The following is a 25,345-nucleotide window of genomic DNA, read 5'->3' as shown; positions in this document are numbered from 1 at the left end:
ACACAGTACAGAAAAATAGAAAAAAATAGAATAAATACTATACTAAAATAGAGCATAAAATATGAGTTTGCAGAATAATATAATATTTTTTATTAAAGTCATTAAAAGGACAAATGCAAAGTGCAAATGAAGTAAAGTAAAGTTAAATAAGGACAGAATTTGGGCATGACCTTAAAAAAAAAAAAATCCGCTGTTATTTCTGCAGCTGTTGCCTGATTGTAAATTTTGGGAAACTTTAAAAAAAAGGAAAGAAAGAAAAAAAAAAAGAAGAAGAAATTACGCGGCTGCTTCTGATTGGTCTGCGCGTGCCCTGCGTGTGTCCCGGAAGTGAAAGCAGCACTAATGTGTGTGTGTGTCTAGTGCAGGAATCTGTCGGTAGCATTTTATTGTGTGTGTGTGTGAGTGTGTGTGTGGGGTATATATCGGTGGTTTTCTTGGATCAGATTTGGATATATATATAAAAGAAATGGAAACGTTAAATAAACTGAAACAATTTGACGCTTATCCTAAAACTCTGGAGGATTTCAGAGTGAAGACTTGGGGAGGAGCGACTGGTGAGAAGCTTTTTAATGCATCATTCACACACACAGCTAACAACAAGGCTAACACCTTGATTTAACACATTTATATACTATTAAACACATTTAACAGGCATGGCATTACTCTAATAACACTCGCACAATATACACAACAGCAGAGTAGTCGCCTTAAATATAGATAATTAAATAATATAGCAACATTTGAGCTTTAATAGTGATTAAAAATAGCTTTAAAAAAGGAGCTCAGCAGGAATTTAGCATGTTTTAGCACAATTTATGACTTATATTACATTACTGCTAAGTGTTTAATAAACCATTTCCTGCTGTATTTTTAATTTTAGGAGCATTTTAAAGCAGCTATTAGCTTTCATTCATTCGTTTAAACTTGCTTGAGTTGTGTATTTTAGATATAGATAGATAGTATAATTCATTACAGTTAACTCACCTTTTCTTTATATTACGTTGATAATTTGATTTAATATGGGGGTGTCGATTGTAATATTTCATGTAACAGTCTTTATAGTGGATATATTTTGAATAGCTAGCTCACTTTACTCACATTTAGCTCATTTTTCTTTCATTTGAGACAGAAATCCACGTGACACAATAATAATATAATATATAATTGGTAAAACATGTTAATTATCAACATTTACATTTAGATTTAGGTACAATTAAATAATACAGTAACATTTGAACAAGAGTAGTATTAAAATCCTCTCTTTAAAATGAGCTAAGCAGGGATTTAGCATACATTGTGACTTATATTACATTACTGTTAAGTGTTTAATAAACCATTTCCTGCTGTATTTAAAATTTTAGGGGCATTTTTAAAGCAGCTATTAGCTTTCATTCATTGCTGTGTGATGTGCAGGCTGTTTAAACTTGCTTGAGTTGTGTATTTAGATTCACATTTAGCTCATTTTTCTTTCATTTGAGACAGAAATCCATGTCTATATATAATATAAAACATGTTAATTATCAACATTTACATTTAGATTTAGGTGGAATTACATAATATAGTAACATTTGAATAAGAGTAGTGATACAACCCTCTTTTTAAAAGGAGCTAAGTAGGGATTTAGCATGTTTTAGCACAAATTATGTCTTCTTTATGTCTTCTGCTAAGTGTTTAATAAACCATTTCCTGCTGCTGTGTGTCATTTTAAAGCAGCTATCAGCTCCCATTCATCGTTGTGTGATGTGTAATTCACACGGCAGACTGGTTAAACTTGCTTGAGTCGTGTAAACAGTGTAATGCATCATAGTGTAATCCCCCTTTACTGTGTACACGGATGAACTGTCGCTCATTTGACTAAACTGCAACAATAATGACTGACCAACATCGAATCTATTATTATTATTCATGCAAAACGCCTGATATAAACCACATTATAGTTATATTATATCATTTATTATATACTAATTATACATTTCTGACATATAAGGTTATTTCATGTTAAAGACCATTTTTATTTCTTTGGATAATGGAGGATATGAAACGGCAAGAATTTGATCAACTCTTCATTTAATGTTACAGGACTCTGGATTAACCTTCAAGGCTGTTGTCATAGCAACACCTTTCTCTAGTGAGATGCAGATCCGAATTCTTTTTTTTTTTTTTGGTCCTACTAATACTGATAACATTGCCAAGTATCAATCCAATATTAGTGTTTTAATTTATAAGCTGTATGCCTCACTGTGTGGAAGAGATTGGGGTCATAAAACAACTTCAGACTTTCCTAATATAAATAAATATAAATATAACCAATAAATACTTTACATTGGTCAGCTGTCACCGATACCTGACCCAGCTGTTTAAGTCTGTATTGGACCAATATCTGATATCAGTATTAGAGTTAATTAATCTCTATCCGCCTTCTTTAGACCCAAACCAACAATGTCTTCTGTCTAATATATATGTGAAATAATATTAACATACAAATTACTTTTTTTCTTAGAGTTATGTTGAAATATATCAATTTAAGTATGATTTTTAGTAGGGCTGGGCAGTAAATTGATATTTTATAGATATCGATTGGTCTTAGATTTTGAATATCGTAATATGGTGATATGGAATAAGTGTCTTTTTATGCTTTTTAAAGGCTGTGTAATAGTAAAAATGTCATTTTCTGAGCTTAAACTGTTCTATCATCTATCGCCGTTATCCACTTAGTTATGATTATTTATCAAGAAGCACAGATAGTCATCCTTACAGTATTGTCAAAACATCAATATTGATATTTCTGATTCTGCCCATATCGCCCAGCCCTAATTTTTAGATTAGAAAAAGAAGACTATAAAGAATCTAAACTAAGATTATATTAGTTATCAGATGAATGAAACCAGAAATGCATTTAAACTTTCAGTATGAGGGGAATTTGTCATTTGAACAGCACAATTAAATACAGATTTATACTCGAATTGAAACTATTGATTCATTTAAATTGGATTTATAGATTAAAGAAACATTAAATCTGCTCGACTACTGAGCTCGCTTTGCTGACAAATGAAATAATATAAAATCTGGTTCACGAGACATTCTGGCAGAGTTTCATGTCATGGACCAGACTCGTTTTACCTGCTTGCATAGCGATATGAAAATACGGTAACACTGTAGAGCATAATGAGTAATGTTATAAAACCCATAAAAATGAATGAGCCTATTCATAAGTCCAATGCCGCAATGCATGCTGGGAGGCTTCCCTACAGACCTAGTTTGTATAAATGCAGTCACATGATCAGCACCGAGTCACATGATCAGCACCGGGTCAATGCTGTGAATGCTCATCATGATTTCAGCTTTCAGTCAGTCAGGAAGTTCATTATTGAGTCTTATACTTAAAAGATAATAAAATACACAACTTTGTTCATAACACAAACAAAGAACTTCTCTTCCTGAAACACAGCTCAAGTTTTTTATATTATAATCATTCATCCAGAAAAAGGAATCAATAATGAATGTAATGAAAATAATGACAAGTTGTATGTGAACTTTCTGTTGAGATGAGTTTGTGGCTCTTTGAAAGAAAAAATTAAGATTAATGTTCATTTTTACGTGTCTAATATTATCAGCAGTCATTTGCATTCGTATAATTATGAATATTCAACCTCATACAATCCTGAATGTTTAACTTCTTGACTCTTTAACTACAGATAAAATAAAGACAAACTGAACTTTTCCAATTCACATTTTTCTTAAACAGATCTGATGTAAATGAAAAAGGGAAGAAAGTGTCTTTATAAGGTCAAAATGCATCTTTGAAAATAGATAAATGATTTAAAAATGAGTAAAGAAGCGATATAGAAAGATATTTCTGTGAACCAGGATATTAAAACAACTCTACTGTGATTTCTAACACACACTCTCTTCCTCTGTCTCTCTGCAGTGACCCTCATCAGCGGCGTCATCATGTTAATCCTGTTTGTCTCGGAGCTGCAGTACTATCTCACTAAAGAGGTGAGTTCATTCACACATCACCTCATCATTTCATATCATCCTCAGGTTGGCCGAATAATACAGGAGAAAACAGACAAAAAGACTCATTTAGTTACAGATACTAATAATTAATCCATTTAGTAGAAGACCAGTTAACAATCTCAACTCAAGCTCCACTTACTAGCCTCCTCCCAAAGCTTTCAACCATATCACACAGGCTTCATTTGCAGATTGCTTATTTCACACTGAGCCTTTTATATAAATCTGTGTGTACATAGTTTCTGTGTGTTTACTTTAGTTCAGACTCAGAAACAAAGTTGGACATGATTCATATAAAAAATCATGATTGTTTGGAAAGCTGTAGGAGGCTCGTCTAGCTCGCCTTGATGTACGATAGTCAGCGTGACACATAGAGACACTACGCTCATATTTATGGGAAATACATGAGCTTCATATTCAGCAGAATTTCCCTTTTTATTGTCAAAATGTCCACTTTCTTTAGAGTGCTTTTAGTACGACGGAGTATTAGGGCCACATTGAGGGGGGAAAAAAAATCACAAACTTCGAGAATAAAGTCATAATGATTTCCTCCAAGCCCGTCCGGTTCTTTCTCTGGAAAAGATGCATTTTCTTGCATATTCTTTTTGAAGTTCTAATACTTATGATGATCTGATGCTGATGTGCCAAAAGATTAAGTATCTCCTTGTTTGTGAAACCTGTCCTAAAGTACAACTCCACAAAATCCTCCACGGCCCTCATTTTACCAACTGACCAACTGTCTTCCTCTAAAAGAACAAGTTAGGATATTATGACTTTATTCTCGTAAATTACGACTTTATTCTCGAAGTTTGTGATTTTTTTTTTCTCAATGTGGCCCTAATACTACATCGTATTTTAGAGCTTCTCATACAGTTCAACTTTTTGGCAAACACAAAGGAGAAGTCTGACAAATGAATGTGTTTTTTTTCATTAAGCTGTTTCTACGATCAAGCAGTTAAAAGAACATAATTAAGATATAATATTATGCTGCAACATTACTGATTCATCTCCAGCTTGTTTCCTTCATTAATTCATTGTTTAGTCAATGTAATGTTAAAATATTGAACAGTTGACAGCCGTGTCTTCAGTTTGCTTCATTTATCTGGATAAAAGTCTCAAATGTTAAGATATTAAATTTACTGTCATAAACAACAACAAGCAGCAGATTGTTATTATTATTCATTGATGACATTTGAGAAGCTGGAAGCAGAGACGGACTGTAGTGATTCATCAGAGTAGTAGCTGAGCCTCTATGTGTGTTTCCTGTCAGACCGGTCTGATGAGTCCGATCACTAAAACAATGAAACCAGAAACACGTCAGTGAAATCAACACCGGTGTTCATTCTGTCGCTTATTGTAGGTTTTCTTTCATGATAAATGATCAGAATGAGTTTAGATCCACATGATTGACGTGTTTTCACTGATATTGAATAGTTTTCTGTTCATCAGATAAAGCAGCTAGTGACAGTTCGAACACTGGAGCATTTTGTTTGCCAAGTAAAGTAAACGGAGTACAAAAAAAAAATCACAAAGTAGATTTAAGTTTATGTGTGTGGAACAAAATGTAGTATTGCCAGTAAGGCTGGTAGGATGAGTAGAATTCATTTTTTAGTTTTTTGACGTTCATTCAGACATTTCAATCTACAAATTTAATACGTGACACATGTCAAGAAGTAGGCTACATCAGTTTTATTTTTTGCTGGGCAATTTATTGATACTATATCGATATTGTGATATTTTATAGATATCGTCTTAGATTTTTAATATCGTCATATGGTAAAAGTGTTGTCTTTTGCTGCTTTTAAAGGCGGTATTACAGTAAATTGAGTTTAACAGACTGTTCTATTATCTGCTTTTATCCACTTTGTCATTATATCTTCATTACTGATTATTATTTATCAAAAAATATCATTGTGAAAGCACCGATAGTCATGTCTACAATATTGTTCAAAATATCGATATATCGAGGTATTTGGCCAAAAATATTGCAACGTTTGATTCTGTCCATATCGCCCAGCCTTAATTTGTTCATCTGCTGTTGTATTATTGTATTGTTTGTTTGTTTTTTTGCTCTGTAATGCACTTTGAGCTACATCCCTTCTATGAAAGGTGCTCTATAAATTATGATGATGATTATTATTGTTATTATTCAAAAAAACGGTTCTTAAAGAGGAGATGCATTGTTCTGTTATATGTCAAACATCTTCTGTTAAATCATGTTTGTATTTATGTTGAAAGCCTGTCTGTGTGTTTGCTTCCTGCAGGTTCACCCGGAGCTTTATGTCGACACGTCGCGAGGAGACAAACTGAAAATCAACATTGACATCATTTTCCCTCACATGCCCTGTGCCTGTAAGTAGAGCTGATGTCACCACGCTGTCTTTAGCCAGTGAGAAGATGCAGACTGACGAAGCTAACATGCTAATTATAAATACCTCCTTTTCTCTCTCTCTCTCTCTCTCTCTCTCTCTCTCTCTCTCTCTCTCTCTCTCTCTCTCTCTCTCTCTCTCTCTCTCTCTCTCTCTCTCTCTCTCTCTCTCTCTCTCTCTCTGCCTGTCTGTCTGTCTCTCTGTCTGTCTGTCTGTCTCTGTCTGTCTCTCTCTCAGATCTCAGTATAGATGCGATGGACGTGGCCGGCGAGCAGCAGTTGGACGTTGAACACAATCTGTTCAAACAGCGGCTGGACAAAGATCTCAAAACCGTCACCAACGAGGCGGAGAAACACGGTAAAACTTTGGCTCTGTGCTTGACCTTTAACCTCCTGACACTGACTGACAGTAGCAGGTAGACAGCTACTTTAATTTGGTCCGGTTGCTACGGGTAACCATGAGTAGAGGAAATATGATCCAAGGGGGGGCAGTTTGAGTTTAAATAAGTTAAAACCACTGCAGAGCAATTTGTAATGTTATGAGAAAGGCAGCAACTATTATGTGAGGTAGTTAGGAGAATGCTAATAGCTATAATACAAGATATTCAAACTGTGGAAACACGCAGGTGCACATATTGGATTTTAAGATTGAACGAGGTTGATCTTAGTTGTTGGACAAGGCTGCACTTTCTTGGTGGAGCTTCTACATCAGGAGGTTTTAAACTTAAGGGTTCAATTAAATGATGTTTGTTTGTTGATATTAAATCATTTTGTGTTTTCTTGTCTAGAACTCGGTAAGGCTGACGATGGTGAAACGTTTGATCCCAGTACTTTGGACCCAAATAGATGTGAGAGCTGCTACGGTGCTGAGACTGAAGATCTCAAGTAAGACACACACACACACACACACACACACACACACACACACTGAGCTCAATCTCTGCGTTTTCTGTACAACTCTATATTTACTTGCTTTGTGTGTGTGTGTGTGTGTGTGTGTGTGTAGATGCTGTAACACCTGCGATGACGTGCGGGAGGCGTACAGGCGGCGAGGCTGGGCATTCAAGAGCGCCGACACCATCGAGCAGTGTAAGAGGGAAGGCTTCACTCAAAAGATGCAGGAGCAGAAGAACGAAGGCTGCCAGGTTTACGGCTTCCTCGAGGTCAACAAGGTATTAAAGCTTTTTACAATGTTTTTCATTTTTTTGTCAAAGAACACCTTTGTTTGTATCTGGTAGAGTTTGTGATACTTTGCAGAGAAAATCGTTAAAATTGAATGACATGCTCACAAGACATCAGTGGTATGTACGACCTTGGATAACATGAGGAACTCAGGAATTTAAATCAACTACAAAAAGTGATAATATTGTAAGAATAAAGTCACAACTCTACAAGAAATAGTTGTAATGTGAAAATAATGTAATCATTTTATGAGAGAGAGTAATATTTTGAGAGTAAAGCAGCCATAATTAACTGTTTGTAGTAGTATAGTGTTCATTGAGTCATCTGCTGGTATCATATCAGCTCAGTCTGACACCAAACCAGTCGTATCTGTGTCGGGTTTGATTATATTTATTTACCTTCTCCTCCTCTGTATGTGTTTTAGGTGGCAGGAAATTTCCACTTCGCTCCAGGAAAAAGTTTCCAGCAGTCTCACGTCCACGGTAAGAACCTGCTGCTGTCCATTTACTCTGCTCACACACACTCACACACACACACACACATACATGTTTTTACTACCTCGTGGGGACTCCTGACTGGGTGATGTCCCGTGGGTACCAGCCTTTCTAAAGGGTCTAGAGACATAATTTTATCTCCTAAATTCATCATAATTCTGTTTGAACAAAAAAATGAAAAGAAATTGAAATATCAATAACTCTTACATATATTTGAAACCTGAATTTTGCCCCCCTTGTTGGGACCCGTAATGCTAACAACTATTAGCATACAATCACTGTTGACCACAGTACAATTCATATTCAGTATTTGAACAAATGTTGGATTGAAACCCTAACCCTGACCCTAACCCTAACCATTAACACTGCATCTAATAATCCAGTTATCCAGGGGGCTAATCGCTAAGCTAATATGCTAATACGCTAATATACACACTTACAACTTTGTCAGGAAAAGGTTTGCACCGGGGAAATTTGTGCACTGCAGTACCATGTGTGAACTCTGGGGTTCGGTCCCCACGGGTTAGTAATATGTCAGGTTTCGGTCCCCACCAGGATAGAAAAACACTCACTCACTCACTCACTCACTCACACAACCATTCAAAGGTTTCTGAACCCCTGTTTTAGTTTCTCTTGTTATTGTTTGATTTAATGCAGCATTTATCTTCGTGTATTTAACTTGCACCACCTGAGCTGGTAAAAATCTTTAAAAAAGCACCAATATACAGAACTGAATGTTTGCACTGAATATTTTTTTAGGTGTTTATTGGAACTTCATAGATCAAGATGCGATACACACACACTCCACACATATCAAAACCAATCTGTCAGTCACAGTGGTGCAGAGCGGCCATGCAGTGTTTCATCACCTCGCAGTCTTTGTGATTTAAATTACAGACTCACAATCTCAACATGAAGTTTCAGCAGCATGAAGACTGAGGAGGGGAAAAAATAAATAAATAAATATCTAAATATAGAAACGATGACGCAAAACTGCTCTTCAATAACAAGTTGCAAACTGACAAAATGAGTTCTTTGATTCAGTGTGAGACAGAGCGGTTAGCAGTGGAAATATTTCTCCAGCTCTCTTCATGTTGACTTTTATCATCAACACTTTTCATCAGAAGCTAATAGGAAGATGTGACTTTGCTCTAGTATTCTATAATAAAGGGTGTTCAGAAATATTTGACTGGTATGAATGTTTATCTGTCTCATTCTTCCATCCATCATCCCTCTATATGGAGCCATACATCCATTCATTCATTTATCACATGTTGTGATTTTGCAGCACCAATTCATCAGTGTGATTTCTTTTTTTTAATCAACATTAATTAATATCTATGGACTCAAATATTTTGCCATATTGTCAACATTTAAACAATTTAATATTTAGAAATTGTAGCTGAATTATTCATAAACATTGTAATATAGAATAAAGCTGTGCAGCCCTGAGTCATTAATAATCAGGACTCAGGTTAAATAACTCAAACATGCTCCACTAACACTGGTTATGCAATATACATACAACAGTCTAGACTCATTCTCTTGTTTTCTGTCCTACTTTCCTCATCTCTGTAGCTGCATGTTTACTAAAAATGAGGTTTGCTGTCCGTGGTTTTTATTGGGAGACACAAAGCCTCTCTGTAACTGGGACTGAACCACCCAATTTTTAGACTTCAGTGTTTTTCAGTCCAGTTGTTTGATTGTCAGAGAGAGAAAGTGACAAAAATGGGACTCTGTCTCTACTTTGACTGGAAGATGCTGCTTATTTTATTATTTTCACCCATTATCAAACACCTTATTATATACTCTACTGGTCTAACACTGAAAAGCACCATTTCCTCACCTCTTCCTCTGAATTCATCTACATTTTTATTATAATATGTCTTTTTTTCTTCTTTTTAACTGCTGTTGCTGACTTTTGCTCTGCCATCATCATCATGGTGTGTCAAGTTTGGTCTTTGTCATTATCATCTCATCTTGAGTAGTCAGTTTTCATCTGCTTGATAACAGTATCTCTCATCTGTACGTGAGTCTAGAGCAGGAAACTGACAGCATCATGGTTTTTTAGACAAAAAGGGAAAATTCAGGACATTTTAACCCTCCTGTTGTCCTTAGGTCAAGGAAGGACAGGAAGGAAGAAGGAGGGAGGGAGGGAGGAAAGGAAGGGAAGGAGTAAGGAGGAAGGAGGGAAGGGAGGAAGGGAGGGAAGGAGGAAGGACGCAAAGACGGATGGAATTAAGGAGAGAAGGAAGGGAGGAAGGTAGGAAGGAAGGAAGGAAGGAATGAATGAGTAAGGAGGGAGGGAGGAAAGGGGTGGGGAGGGAGGAAGGAAGCAAGGACAGATGAAGGAAGGAAGGAAGGAAGGGAGGGAGTAAGGAGGGAGGGAGGGAGTAAGGAGGGAGGGAGGGAAAGAGGGAAAGAGGAAGGAAGTAAGGAGAGAAGAAAGGGAGGAAGGAAGGAAGCAAGCACGAAAGGATGGAAGGAAGTGAGCAAAGAAAGAGGGAAGGAGGGCAAGAACGAAGGAAAAATTAAAGAAAGAGGGAGGAAGGAAGGGAAGAAGGAACAGTCAAAAGAGAGATGGGGTCAATTTGACCCGGGAGGACGACAGGAGGGTTAAAGGCTGCTTCTTTACCGACTGCTAAAATGGAGAATGAGGCGGATAATTAGAAAGCTCTTCAGTTGGTAATAATGTGCTGTGGTTTAAATTTAGCAGCTGCACTCTCCGTCGTTGCTGTTAGTTTCCTTCCCTGAAACACATCAGCATGCTCTGTGATGCTCTGTTGATTGGATTTAAATTCATTTTTTTATTTGTTGTAATATCTGAATGTTTAGCAGCAGAAACAAGAGACAAGAATCACTGAGGATTTGACTGTAGATGAGGCTGTCAGTGAGATTAATCAACCTTACCTGCTTCATGTGTCTGGGGCTGCACCATTACTCTCACAGAAGATACACACAAAGATTTTCTAAAACCACAAGAGGCTCAAGCTGTTACTGAAGCGTATTGCATTCACTTGAATTTAAAAAACAAACAAACAAAAAGTTCTGAGTAATTTATTTTTGGTCTGTTTTTTGAGGTAATTATTTCTGTTTGGCTGGCTATTTTTTTCCCTGTGTTTTGGAGTCATTATCCTGTTTTTCGGGGTAATTATTTTCTCTGAATTATCGAGATACTTCGAAATCTCGCAAGAACAATGTTTTGAATGCCCTCTAAACTCAGAAAACAAATTAGCCCGAAAAACGGAAAAGAAAAAAAATTACTATTTAAAGTGATCCCAAAAAACCAAGCATAAAATAAATTACTCTAGAAAACAGAAAAAAATACTCAGAAAAACAGAAATAATTACCTCGAAAAACGGACCAAAAAATAAATTACTCGGGAAAAACTGACTTTGTTTTTTTTTTATTCAAGTGAACGCAATACACTTCGGTAAACTCTCTTTTTTTTCCACCACAGAAATATAATCCTCAATCAGAGAGTCTGCTGTTATGTAAAGTCTTCAGCTTAAATCAAACTATATATCTGAGTTGAGCTTTTAATACTTTGAAACCAGGAAAATCACAAGCACTAAAGCTTCATTCTGGCTCCTAAGGTAAGTCTTAAAAGGCATCACCGTTGCATGTCTTCGTAGATTTAGATTTATAAAAACAAATAATATACACGAAGCATGCATACATCTAAGAAACATTGTGTGTGTCGGTGTTGTGCAGCCCCTCCACACACATTAACATCACATTGGTTTGTTGTCTACCTGCATCGTTATAGTGACTCTTCTCTCTTCTTTCTGCAGTGCACGCTGTGGAAAGTAAGTCCTTCTTTCTTTCCAGATTGTTTTTATTTGAATTTTATAAACACCTTTTTGGCAAACTTCACTGAACTCAAGAACAGCGTGTTTCGATATGTAGGAAACTACTGCAAATATAAATGTTTTTAATATGAAGTGGAAACATCTTTAACCCTTGTGTCGTCCTCCCGGGTCAAATTGACCCTATCTGTTTTGACTGTTCCTTCCTTCCTTCCTTCCTTCCTCCCTCCTTTGCTTCCTTCTTCCCTTCCTTCCTTCCTTCCTTCCTCCCTCCTTTCCTTCCTTCCTTCCTACCTAACGGCCTTCCTTCCATCCTTCCTTCCTTCCTTCCTCCCTCCTTTCCTTCCTTCTTTCCTTCTTTCCTTCCTTCCTTCCTTCCTTCCTTCCTCCTTTCCATCATTTTTCCTCCATTCCTTCCTCCCTCCTTTCCTGCCTTCTTCCTCCCTTCCTTCCTCCCTCCTTTCCTTCCTTCTTCCCTTCCTCCTTCCTTTCCTTCCTCCTTCCTTTCCTTCCTTCTTCCCTTCCACCTCCCTTCCATCCTTCCCTTCCTCCCTCCTTTCCTTCCGTCTTCCCTTCCACCTCCCTTCCTTCCTCCTTTCCATCATTTTTCCTCCATTCCTTCCTCCCTCCTTTCCTACCTCCTTCCTCCCTCCTTTCCTTCCATCCTTCCTTCCTCCCTTCTTTCCTTCCTTCTTTCCTTCCTTCCTTCCTTCTTCCTCCCTTCTTTCCTTCCTTCCTCCTTTTCATATTTTTTCCTCCATTCCTTACTCCCTTCTTTCCTACCTTCTTCCTCCCTCCTTTCCTTCCTTCTTCCCTTCCTCCCTCCTTTCCTTCCTTCTTCCCTTCCACCTCCCTCCTTTCCTTCCTTCTTCCCTTCCACCTCCCTTCCATCCTTCCTTCCTTCCTAACTTCCTTCCTTCCTCTCTCTTTTCATACCTTCTTCCTCCCTTCCTCCCTCCTTTCCTTCCTTCTTCCCTTCCACCTCCCTGCCATCCTTCCTTCCTCCCCCCTTTCCTTCCTTCTTCCTCCCTTCTTCCTCCCTTCCTTCCTTGACTCGAGGACAACAGGAGGGTTAAACTGGCTTTTTTTTTAACACACACTTGAAGCAGATGTAGGATTTAATTAACAAGCTAGAAGACACAATATTTATTAACCCTAACATACTGTTTATATTCTGACTCAGAATTAGTCTCTACACCAGTTAACGTTCATCGGTCATCAATACATGTTTGATTAATCCTTAATGAAGCTGTAAGAGAGTGAAAATAGTATATTATATTTATCTATGGAAAAATCAAATGCTCATTATCACAATTTTATGAAGAACATTTTTGAAAGGTGTTTTTTGATGTATCGGCTGCACAAAAATATATATTTTAAAAAAATGATGCATTTTATTTCCACATATTTTTAACATTCAGAAAAATCTGACTCTGAACAGGATATAAGGTTTAAAATTATGTTTTTAAATATTATATTGTCATTAAATGAACAAAACTGATTTTTCTTTATTCCACAAGTAGCCTTCACATATTATACTAAACCAAATATGACTAAATACATGATAATTCTCAACACATACTACACATTAAACCAGTAAATGTGCCAAAATATTACTGTATCACTGTGATTGGCCAAAGAATTACAAACATCACATGAAATCTAAAAAATCAGCTCTAAATGTTGAAGTTGAAGACCAACTTTCCTAACTCAGTGAGAACATCTGCAGACCAGCTGATGGAGTCATTCATAGTGAATTAACACCACTGATCTCACTGACACCACATCTGTTTGTGTCTCAGTTGGGAGGCTGGTGTGTTTATTATTTCTGGTTGAAGTTTGATCCAAAACAGACTTAAAACTTTTACTTTGTGAACAGAAAGAAACTGTTGCTTTGTTGCTGTGTAACAGATTAACAAACAAGCTAATGAAGCTGTTCATTCATTTAACTCCAACCTCTCAGCAGATCTGTGGAGGAGCTCTTAGGTTCATTTAACCCTCCTGTTGTCCTCGAGAGGGAAGGAAGGAAGGAAGGGAAGGAAGGGAGGGAGGGAGGGAGGGAGGGAGGAAGGAAAAGAAGGAAGGAAGGAAGGAGGGAGGGAGAAAGGAAAAGAGGAAGGAAGGAAGGAAAAGAAGGAAGGAAGGAAGGAGGGAGGAAAGGCCAGAGGAAAGAAAGAAAGAAGGAAGGAAGGAAGGAAATAAGGAGGGAAGAAAGGGGGATGGAGGAAGTACAGACAGAAGGAAAGAGGGAAGGGAGTAAAGAAGGAACAGTCAAAACAGATGGGGTCAATTTGGGAGGACGACACAAAGGTTAACTAATTTAAATGACCACAGCTTCTAAAGTTACACCAGCATCTTAATCCTGATATAAAGTCTCAATTTTCTTTTTGTCATTTGGGCCGTTTTTTTAGGTTTTCCACATTTCTTTGTGCAGTTTGCATCTGTAACCAGTTAGAGAAACTGTAAGAACTGAAACTGAAGTTATAATAAACAATCATGCCTGCTCACAGAGTTTACATACTTTACAAGCTGCTACTATTTCCTTTTAGAGAAATAAACCTTCTGCACACTGAGGTCATTTTGAAGTGGTGTTACTAGAATGAGATCACTGTAATGATATCAGGTTTAAAGACATTTGTGTAGTATAAATCTAATCTGCAGCGTCAGTACTGTACATCAAACAATTTGATGATTTTATTCTGAAATTTGGACTCAACTGACTTTAATAAAAGGAAAATATTTCTATTTTACAGAATCATATGAAGATCTCTTGTTCTCATATTTGTGAATCTTCCCTTCCAGATGTTTATTTAACCTTCCTGTCGTCCTGCCGGGTCAAATTGACCCTGTCTGTTTTGACTGTTCCTTCTTTCCTTTTTTTCTTTATTTTTTCCTTCATTCTTCCCCTCCTTCCCTCTTTCTTTGCTCCCTCCTCCTTCCATACTCCTTTCCTTCCTTCCTTCCGTCTCTCCTTCCTCCTTTCCTTCCTTCCTTCCTCCTCTCCTTACTTCCTTCCTCTTTTCCTCCTTACTCCTTTCCTTCCTTCCCTCCTTACTCCTTTCCTTCCTTCCTTCCTTCCTTCCTTCCTCATCCCTTCCTCCTGTCCTTCCTTGACCTGAGGACAACAGGAGGGTTAACATGAGCGTTTCTGTCCAAGGCTTTACAGTGAATATAATAATAAAAGCTTTAGTTTATAGCTGCAAGCAAACAGATAGACGGCCATTGAGATCAAAGGTGACAGCATCCCGAGGAGAGATGTGACTCACTCTGAACAACATGTGTGTTGACTGCTGGCTTCTTCCATCTATAAACTAATCAGACTTAACTGAGTCAATGTCGTGAGGGCAGTAATCAATCCCAGCCTGATCAAGTAACTCCCCCTTTTTCTGACAGATGTGTAACTTCAGACCCACATTTTCACTCTCTGAACTTAACAAATCCAAACAAGTTAAATTAACGTGATGCATTTTTTGTGTGTTTTGCAGTTCACGACCTGCAGAGCTTTGGCTTGGACAACGTAAGTAACACTAAAGCTATTCATCTTTTCCACATCGTTCAGTTCTTATTTTAACTTCCCTGATAGATTTAAGATGAATAAGTACAAGAAATGTTAGTAATTAAGTGTATCAAATAGTCTAATAAGTTTATGATCTGTTGCCTTGCAGATAAACATGACCCATTTGATAAAACACCTGTCGTTCGGTAAAGACTACCCCGGCATCGTGAACCCTCTGGACGGGACCGACGTCACAGCACCTCAAGGTCAGTTCAAGTTTTTAATATCACGTTGGTAGAAATTAATGCTGGGCGTTTTCGTTATCATATGAATTTTTAATGTACCGCCATACCGCTGTATTTCATCACACAACGTTAGGAACCCTGCGCCGCGCGACACTGTTTCAGGCAGGACCCTTTTCAGTGTTGCGTTTCTTGCTGCTCAACAAACGAGCGAGTTACCATGACAACAGTTCACGCATCACATCCTGGTTTTTAATAATTAGTCAGTAAACTCAGCATCGTCTGACGCAGGCTGGAAACTCTGCACTTTTATTTACAGTTAAAACATTTCGCTGTGTGTTTCAGCTTCTGTCAAACTAATGGATCTGCGGTGGCTTCCTGTCTACGCTTTCAAAATAAAACCTTTGTTATTTTCTTCTTCTTCTTCTTCTTCTTCTTCTTCTTCTTCTTCTTCTTCTTCTTCTTCTTCTTCTTCTTCTTCTTCTTCTTATTATTATTAACAAACAAAGTTGGGGCTGTAAATTACGGGAGATTCCCGGGAGAAAAGACAAAACGGGAGAGCCGCGGGAGATGAGTCTAAAATACGGGAATGTTGGCAGCTATGATATTACTTACTCATCATGACAGTAAAATAGTCCATCCTAAGTCAATCTATTTCAGAAGAGTAGTAGTTCCTCTCTCAACCAGTAGATGTTGTGAACAGCTGATTATGCATGAAAAAAAATACCGAAACCGCTTTTATTTTGAAAAATACCGTGATATACATTTTTGGTCATACCGCCCAGCACTAGTAGAAATAACACAATAAATAGCAGTATAACAGGAACATGTAGCTCATAAGCCTAAAGCCTGTCAAACAGCAGTTATAAGCCTAAATTATACTTTGCTCATCCGTGGAGCTTAAATGTTGTAATCAGCTCATGTTCCTGAGGTTATAAATTCACCGCAGCCAACCACAAATTATTACTGTCTGTGCTACTTCACATGATGTGAGGAATACTATATGACTTCCCCGCTGAAATTGTTCCAGAAAACCAGATTTCATTGCAGATTTTACAGCTTTTATTATGCAGGTGTTGACAAGTAATGGTCTCCTTTGCTTCTATTTGGGATCTGATTCAATCAGCTGCAGATATTTAGATTACATTTAAGATTTCCCTTATCAAACTCTCAGAAGGAAGGAGCTTCTTTTTGCTGCTTTTACACCAACTGTATAAAAAGAAACAGTTTCAGTACTAACAGACTAATGCAGGTACATAATAATTTGGGGTTTAGTTCAGCAGAGAAACTCTTTAAGCCGTCTCTACTTCTGCACTCTCCTCTCTTCCTAAAGCCAAACATCCAAATATAACAGCTTTAACCCTTGCATAGTGTTCATATTCTGAGCCGTCACAGTATTTCCTCTCAATAACAAACTTCTGAACCACAAGTCATTCATAAATACCTCATCAGTCACAGATACATGTGAGATTAAGCTTTCAGGGAGCAGGAAGAGTTCATTTTTTAAGTTTTTATGAGGAAAAAAACAAAATATTATCGTCAAATGATTCATAAGAAAGGTGAACAAATGATATTAAATGTGAAGAATGAATATTTGACATTTTGGATGAATGTGTTTAACCCTCCTGTTGTCCTCGAGTCAAGGAAGGAAGGAAGGAAGGAAAGAAAGAAAGAATGAAGGTAGGAGGGAGGAAGGAAGGAAAGGTGGACAGAAGGAAGAAACAGGGAAGGAAAGAAAGAAAGACAGGAAAGAGGGAAGGAAGAAGGGTGGACAGAAAGAAAAGTCAAAACATACAGACAACAGGAGGGTTAATATTTGTATGTTAAGCTCATCAAAACTTTACTGATCTCAGACCTTGAACAGTAAGTAATGGTTAAATAAAAAAATAGATCAAATTAGCTCGTCTGCCTCAGAAATTACAACGCATCCACTCCAAAAACCCATTTGACAAATCTGAACTTTTATTGACAAAACTAGACTGCAGGTTGAGGATGTGACAGAGTTTGAGCGGACAAAGAACTGTGGTTGTAATTATTGGAAAAGTCCCATAGATGTGTAGTTGAGTGGAGGTGGAAGCGGTCGATCTCGTTCTCCTCCTCAGCAGCGGATTCCCATACCGATGGCCATGAACGTACCGAACGTCCCTCCGCTCTGCATCATGGTCTTCCCTACTCCTCCCATTAGCTCCCTGCCTCGCATGCCGATCCTGGAAAGAAAAAAGAGAAGAGAAGTTTAGTTTTTATTTTTATTCAGTGTCGACTCGTCAAGCAGGTTTACAGCTTAATGACTCCAGTAACTAAGACTTCACAGATTCCCTCCCTCTGAAATAGACGCAGCTCTCATCTCCTCATCTCTTATCTAAGAAACATCTGTAGTATGAATGTTAAAAAACTTGTTAGTTTACCTTACAGGCAACCTACAGTTAAATATGCATGTTTGATAGATGATGAGTTATAGCTCACTTTAGACTTCACTACAGTATGTCAGTGTACAATTATGACTCCATTTACTCTTTAAAATCTATCCAGAATTCATCTCATTTTGCAAAACCACGTAACATTTTAATGAAGCCTGGAATCACACTGAATTACTGTTTCGTTTCACTTCATTATAACAGTTCTCAGGTTGCTTAAAAAGCTCAGATTGTCTCAGTTGCACCTCAAACAGGTGTTAACAAGCACAACACCAAACCTATCTGATATATAGACAGTGACTCAGAGGTCTGAAACAAGGCTTATATTGATATGTGCAGTTTTTTCCTCATTATTCAGATTCATTTCCTTGACTAATAATAATTTATTTTATAGAGCACTTTTAACAATACTCATAGATGCTTTACAGAATCAAAGACAATGAAACAATCAAATGCAAGCAATGTAGAGAAGAAACAAAAATAGTAAATCAAAAGAAAAGAAAGAAAACAAATATTAAAAGCAGATTTGAAAAGATGAGTCTTAAAGAAGTGATTTGAATATGATGAGATCAGTGCAGTCATTATTATAAACACCACAAAGACACAGTTGTTACAAATGGACTTTTTCAATGTTATCATGATGTAACTTCTGGTTATTCATAGATATTAAACTCAACACTATTTGATACTGTGTGGTGAATATTTAAGTTAAAGGAAACACACAAAGTGCTCCAGAAGCAATCACACCCTAAAATTAAAACTCACTGAGCTGGTAGCTGCTGAGAAGGAAGAGCAATGTCACATTAAATCTGCTTTTTGTGACCTAATAATAAAAGTTGAGCTTGGTATTTTAGTTTATTTGGCAGAAAAAGGGAGAATAATTAACCCTCCAACCCCAAAAAATGAGCTGACAGTTTAGGAACAATGAGTCTGGAGAAAGTCACAAATGAGTCATTTAAAAAGGTCGGCGATGTAACAACCAGGTTTTTAGTGATAATAGTTTTTCGTGTGTATAAAAAAATGCAAATCTATTCAGAACATTTTCGGGGGCGAGAGTACAGCAGATTAATTGGTCCGCTCGTTAAGTATATTGCTGCTGTTTGTATAAAAGAAATAGTTGGAAGTCAGATTTACCGGAGACAGGAGAACGTGCCGAACATGGCACCAGCAGCCATTCCTACTGCGAACCCCATCATGAAGCCCATTTTGACCCGATCAACACAGCTGGGCTGGGTCTGGCCATACGGACCTACAGCCACCGGCATCTGGAGAGGAAAGAGAGAGAGTAGAAGGGAGACGGGTTAGAGAGGGGGGAGATGGATTCAATAAGACACAGTTGGAGCAAAACACTGAGCAGCTCTTAAAATCTCATCCTCATCACATAGACTTGATTTAAAATTGTTCAGAGCTTCATCGGCAGAATAAACATCTCACAGAGGCAGTAATAAGTGTCAGAAGACCGTCATTAGTTCCCTGGATTAATCCTCAAAAGCCCCTGCTTCACTATGTGGCAATGAGTTTGAGGTTATTTGACTAGATTAAGAACTTCTCTGGGTAATGTGAGGTCCTGTGTCAATGTTTAGCTGTGTGAGAATTTCATTTTTATAGCAGGCATCGTTTCGACATTTGTGTTTAATGGAGTTATCACACACTAAACATGATGTAATGTAATAATCCAGCATAAATACTGCAGACAGGGCACAGAGAAGCTGAAAAGAGAGGCTAATAAAGACCCAGCAGCTCATGTTTGCAGGTTAATGTGGTCATGTTTGTCCCAATTACATACCTATAGGGTACAGTATGTACTATTAGGGCTGGGCAATATATTGAAATTATATGTCAGTTGTCTTTTCCTGGTTTTAAAGCTGCATTACAGTAAAATATGTAATTTTCTGAACTTACCAGGCTGTTCTAGCTGTTCTGTTGTTTACTGTCTACCCACTTTTTCATTATGTCCACATTACTGCCCTTTATTTATCAAAGATTTCACAGTGTAAATATTTTGTGAAAGCATTGACAGTCATCTCTACAATATTGTTGTAATATCGATATTGAGGTATTTAGTCTAAAATATCGTGATATTTGATTTTGTCCATATAGCCCAGCCCTATGTACTATATAGTACTACACTGTTGTTGCAGATGCTATAAAACAGTTAAATGTGTTAGATTATTTTATACTAACATGAACTGTCAAATTGTGACTTAAACTCCCACTATCAATTACACTTGAAAGACAGGAAATAATAATAATTTAGCTAAGTATAATAGTTAATTTTCTGATGTGTTCCTGGAGCTGTTCTCAATCTTCTTTATTATTGCATCATATTAGTTTCCATCAAGAGACACCTCAAACCAAATGTTTATAGTAAAATAAGATGAGATGTAGCCTCTCTTTATTAAATGACCTTGGGAGAAATTTAAATTAACCAAGCAGTACAGTGGAAAAAGAAGCACTCTGAGTAAATAAAGCTGCAGTATATAAATGCGCAATAAGCAGAAATTCTTCAGATTATATACATGTGTGCAATACTGTCTTTAAGTATAGTGGATTTAGTCATTTATTTCTGTATAAACATGCTCTAAAAGTATGCAGTATGGATTTAGGACAAAGTTAAGGTTGATTTCTCTACAATACTTTAAAAAAAAAAATACAATTTAACACGAAATTACGGTTTAGAAATACAACTTTTAATCTCCTTAAAGTCAGACATTTATTAGGTGTATATAGCTTTCTACCAACACTACATTGAACAGTTATTTTCTATCTAATCAGCACCTTTTAATTACCTGTCAGTCTGATCTATAAGCGTTACTCTAATTAAAGTCACCAGTTAGTCAGTTAGTTAGTAAATTGGATAATCATTAATTTGCTGCAGGTTAATCTGTTAGCTCAGGCTACTTGTGTTGGTAAATACAGTTTCCAGGTTGTTTTAATTATTAAAGATTAAATAATTAACGACTGTGTCTTTCTATTAGCTTTAAATAGCAACACTAAAATAATTTAAAACCTTTTAAAAGTTTAACTCTTAAATCCAGCAGAGTTTGTTATGTTAGCTTAGCATGTAGCTAGCTGGTGGCCTTGACAGATAAACACGTTTTCATCGACACGTTTCAGTTTTCCCTTAATTTATTTACAACAATAAGTCTGAAACTCTTCTTACCTTGAACTATGTGTTTGTAATAAAGCTGGTTTCTTGGCTCCTGACTGGAGGTCGTATCGTGTTTTTAGGAGAGAAGGAGGTGCAGCTGTGTTTTAAATGTCTTTCTAGCAGAGCTCCATTACCGGACAGAGGAAAGAGAAGCAGAGACCGGAAGTAGAATAAAGAGGAGGAATAAAACCAGAGCAGAAAATCAACAGCGCCACCATGTGGATCATTTAGTACATGTCTAAATTTAGAGTTTAATAACTCAGTTTTAATAGCCTCTCTCTCTGGTTTTCTAAATATAATCAAACACATATCTATAGATTTTTTGAAATTGCATTTTAAGAAATTCATATTTTAGTTTAAAAAGGATTTTATTTTTCTCTCCACAGCTTCAATGATGTACCAGTATTTTGTGAAAATCGTTCCCACCATCTACATGAAAACTGACGGAGAGGTGAGTCTAATTTTTTTATTCATTTAATTTCGTGCTTGTACTTCATATTCACCTCTTTTATACTTCTTTATATCACAACAGACTTTTAGCATCTTTTTACTTTTCAACATGATTTTCAGCTATTTTTAATGTCATTTTGTGTTTGCAGGTGGTAAAATCCAACCAGTTCTCAGTCACCAGGCATGAAAAGGTTGCTAACGGGTTAATAGGAGACCAGGGACTGCCGGGCGTCTTTGTTTTATATGAACTTTCACCGATGATGGTGAAATTCACAGAGAAACACAGGTAGAAGGAGACACTTAAAACTCTATTATCCACTCATTCAAATGATCTATTCCCTTCATATTTGAATCAATTAACCACAAATTATAGACTATCAGCTCAGGACCAAACGACAAACACACACAGTTAGCTGCAGACTAGCTGGTGAACATAGTGGAGCATTTAGCAGCTAAAGAGACAAATATTTCCCTCAGGACTTAGTAGAGAGACATAAACAGAATAAGTCACTATATTGGACAGAAATATGGCTCCTAAGGAACAATAACGTTACAATACAATAACTCCATAATTGCTGGATGTGGAAATAATCAACTTAACAGCTAATGATATGTCAGTGTTATGTTTATGGCTTCTTTTTCTTTTGCCTCTTAGTGGCCAAAAGACATCACACTTTTTGCAGTTTTATAGTGTAAATTATGGTGAAATGTGTATAAAATGATACATAAAGCTGGTGGAAGTTTTCCATTTGATGCCCTCCAATGAAATAAAAAAAACTTCTTCCTTTCCTAATCTAATACTCTATTTCTCTGCCCCTCCCAACCCCCTCCCCCTCTCTCTCCAGATCATTCACACACTTCCTAACAGGTGTGTGTGCCATCATCGGCGGCGTATTTACAGGTCAGTCCTTTCACTTCCATACATGTATCATCATTCAGTGTTGTATTAACCTTTGTATCTCACTAAGGACATTTTTGGCTTTTCATTTTTTTAATTTACTTGATACTTTTGGGCTTGGAAGGTTAAATGAAGGTTAAATGAAGGATGAAGTCAGTGTGACTCTCTCTCCTCGTCTGTTTCTTGTCTGCAGTGGCGGGTTTGATCGACTCGCTCATCTACCATTCAGCTCGTGCCATCCAGAAGAAGATAGAGCTGGGCAAGGCCTCTTAACAGCGCCCCCTGCTGGCCTCCACGGTGCAACACAGACCAAGACACGGACACGGACGCAGGAAGACGAGGGAAGGACGGGCAGAGGGGTTTGGAAGTTTGGAAAACAGAAGCGGGCGAGTTTCGCTCCCTCCATCTTTCTGTCTCGTGTCAGATTGAGCGAGAGAGAAATACAGAGAGAGAGAAAGAGAGGTTTTAAAATCAGCCAAGTTTTAAAGTCCTCTGTCTCTCTTTTTCATCTGGAAAAAGGAACTGGAGAGGAACTTCTGGGACGCTTTTTGAATTTTTCCTCTCCACTGTTAAATTCTATGCCAACGGGAGTGAGAATCAAACTTTTTACGATTGAACTCGAGCGGAGAGGAGAGGAGAGGAGAGGAGAGGACGCCTCATCGATGCAAACCCAGCCTCCAGGATTCTTCTTCATGGAAAAAGGGAACTCCCTTCCCTCCATCCTGTTTACGTCCTGCTTCAGCGCCGGTCGACACTCAGCTCACTCTTTTATTAGAGGATCTGCGGTCGAGCCCTTTTGTCTTGAGGAGTGAGGAGGAGATGGCATGGAGACTCTTTAAAGGAATCCTTCACCCAAAATGTTTTTTTTTCTCCCCTCCCTTATCAGTTACATATCCGTTTATCCTTGACTGATGGATGAGAACAAGTTGGCGCCTAACATTTCTTTACGCTGAATCACAGAAGGCACAAATGTTTTCTCACGAGCACAAGATTTAGATTTTGTGATCTAACTGTCACAAATTTATTTAGGTCACATCATGATTATTGTACATTTAAAGGGGATATAGCTTATATTTTTCTTACTGTCAACAAGTCCCACGAAAAGACCAAAACTGATAATGAATTGACTTAATAACAAGTATTGTATGTGTGTGTGTGTGTCTGAGTGAGTGTGTGTCCAAAACTTGATCATATGTGATTCCTGTGTGTGCCATATATATATATATATAGCTCCAATGTTTTCCAAAAAAAACTATTAAAAACTCATCAATAAGCCAAACTGCTGCACTGCCTCGATGACATCTTCCTTCATGATCATTAACACACACACACACACACACACACACACACACACACACACACACACACACACACACACACACACACACACACTGTAGTTTATTTTGACCCACACACACACCTCCCTGCTACCAAAAACACACACTAAATATTTGTGACTAGTAGTTGTTTTTTTTAAAGACGTATATCTTCAGTAGGAGTGAATTGGCTTGGAGCTGAAAGTAAGTATTGAGTGGTGGGATTTTAATGGGATTTGTTGACAATAAGAAAAATACAGACGATCACCATGACGATGATAAATTCTCTCCACATCAAACTCTTCATGTCGAGAATTGATTTAAAGATCAGTAATATTTAATTAAATTCCAATTCCAAAAAGGCCTGTTTTAAAAATGAGCCAAACCTTCACTTCCACTATTTAAAGCTGTTCTCTCCATGAATGTGATAAAATGAATCTGGTACTTCAGGCATCAAGTTGTGAGTATTTAGGTTGGAAAAAAAACTAAACATTTTTGGGTGACGTGTTCCTTTTTAAAGACTTTTCTATATATTGAAATCTTACAGTTGTCTCTCTTGATTTAAAGCCACCATGTGTTTGATAGATTACGTCGAAAAATGAGATAATCATGATGGAGCTGTCTGATGATCCATCTTCATCCAGCCTCATTAAATCCATTTCCTTTCACTTCCTTATTCGCTCTGACATCATCACGTCTGATCACAGGCATCGATGACACAACTCCAACTGTCAATAACAACTTTAATGCTGACTCAGTCCTGATTATCAAACTAACGTCAGTCTGGTGTCTGAGCTTCTGGTTGTGACTGCTTTTATCTTTTTTGCTGACATTGCAACTTCCTGCTGTTAAATTAATCAGTCGCAGACGAATGACGCAGTATTGAGCTGAATCAGACATCTCATCTTGTCATCAGTGTAGTTACTAAATGATGACTTATTCAGTTATCACACTCATTAAACACAAAGCCTCTGATGATGAACCACTTTATTTTCCTCTTCAGTCCCGTTGGCATCATCTTCAGTCAACTCAGAAGCTGCGGCTAATGTTGCCAGAATTTGACATTTTTCACATTTAACTAATAAATATGTCAATTTAAGAGTTGTTATTTCTGTAATTTGACAAATAATAATACTACTAATTCTTATCCAGCTGGGAGTTATTTCTTATAAAAGTCTTTTTTCTGGCTCTGGCACAGGAAGATAACATTCCCGCTCTTAATCCAAACCCACAAAGCTCCGATTGGCTTTCGTTCTTGATTCCAGCTGGGGAAACAGCCGTTAGCGAGGGCTCAACACACCAGACATATTTGAATCTTTGAAATGTGTTCGAGGCTAAATGTTTGTCTACCACAGTGTCTGATGTCGAAAACCACCGCCAAGTCAGACAGTTTTCAAATCTTACACATGGTGGCTTTAAAAAAAACTGATCTAAGGTTTTAAGGATTGAGTGAGTGATGAAAGTTGGAAGCTCTGCAGTGTGAACGGAGAGAACAGACAGTTTTTTTT

The 25,345-nt window shown here is 37.4% G+C and overlaps 2 protein-coding genes across 3 annotated transcripts; one reads left to right on the top strand and one right to left on the bottom strand.

Annotated features, from left to right (window-relative positions):
• Positions 1-417: 417 nt before the first annotated feature.
• ergic3 (ERGIC and golgi 3) lies at positions 418-23,792 on the top strand. Of its 2 annotated transcripts, XM_053316030.1 has the most exons (14): positions 418-554; positions 3,929-3,999; positions 6,282-6,369; positions 6,624-6,743; positions 7,174-7,270; positions 7,392-7,557; positions 7,992-8,049; positions 11,856-11,870; positions 15,356-15,387; positions 15,536-15,632; positions 21,560-21,624; positions 21,773-21,909; positions 22,469-22,524; positions 22,715-23,792. In XM_053316030.1, the coding sequence occupies exons 1-14, from the start codon at positions 467-469 to the stop codon at positions 22,792-22,794; spliced, it is 1,170 nt and encodes a 389-aa protein (XP_053172005.1). In that variant the 5' UTR covers positions 418-466; the 3' UTR covers positions 22,795-23,792. The 2 variants fall into 2 exon arrangements, with proteins under 2 accessions (XP_053172005.1, XP_053172006.1); XM_053316031.1 differs by lacking the exon at positions 11,856-11,870.
• Positions 17,549-21,335, bottom strand: romo1 (reactive oxygen species modulator 1). Its single transcript, XM_053316039.1, has 3 exons — positions 21,186-21,335; positions 19,157-19,287; positions 17,549-17,815 (listed from the first exon to the last, which is right to left on the bottom strand). Exons 2-3 carry the CDS (start codon positions 19,285-19,287, stop codon positions 17,707-17,709), a joined length of 240 nt encoding a protein of 79 aa, XP_053172014.1. The 5' UTR covers positions 21,186-21,335; the 3' UTR covers positions 17,549-17,706.
• Positions 23,793-25,345: the final 1,553 nt, after the last annotated feature.

This window comes from Scomber japonicus, chromosome 3 (assembly GCF_027409825.1).
Source record: "Scomber japonicus isolate fScoJap1 chromosome 3, fScoJap1.pri, whole genome shotgun sequence".
Classification (NCBI taxonomy): Eukaryota; Metazoa; Chordata; class Actinopteri; order Scombriformes; family Scombridae; genus Scomber; species Scomber japonicus.
This window is presented reverse-complemented; position numbering and strand designations above follow the sequence as displayed.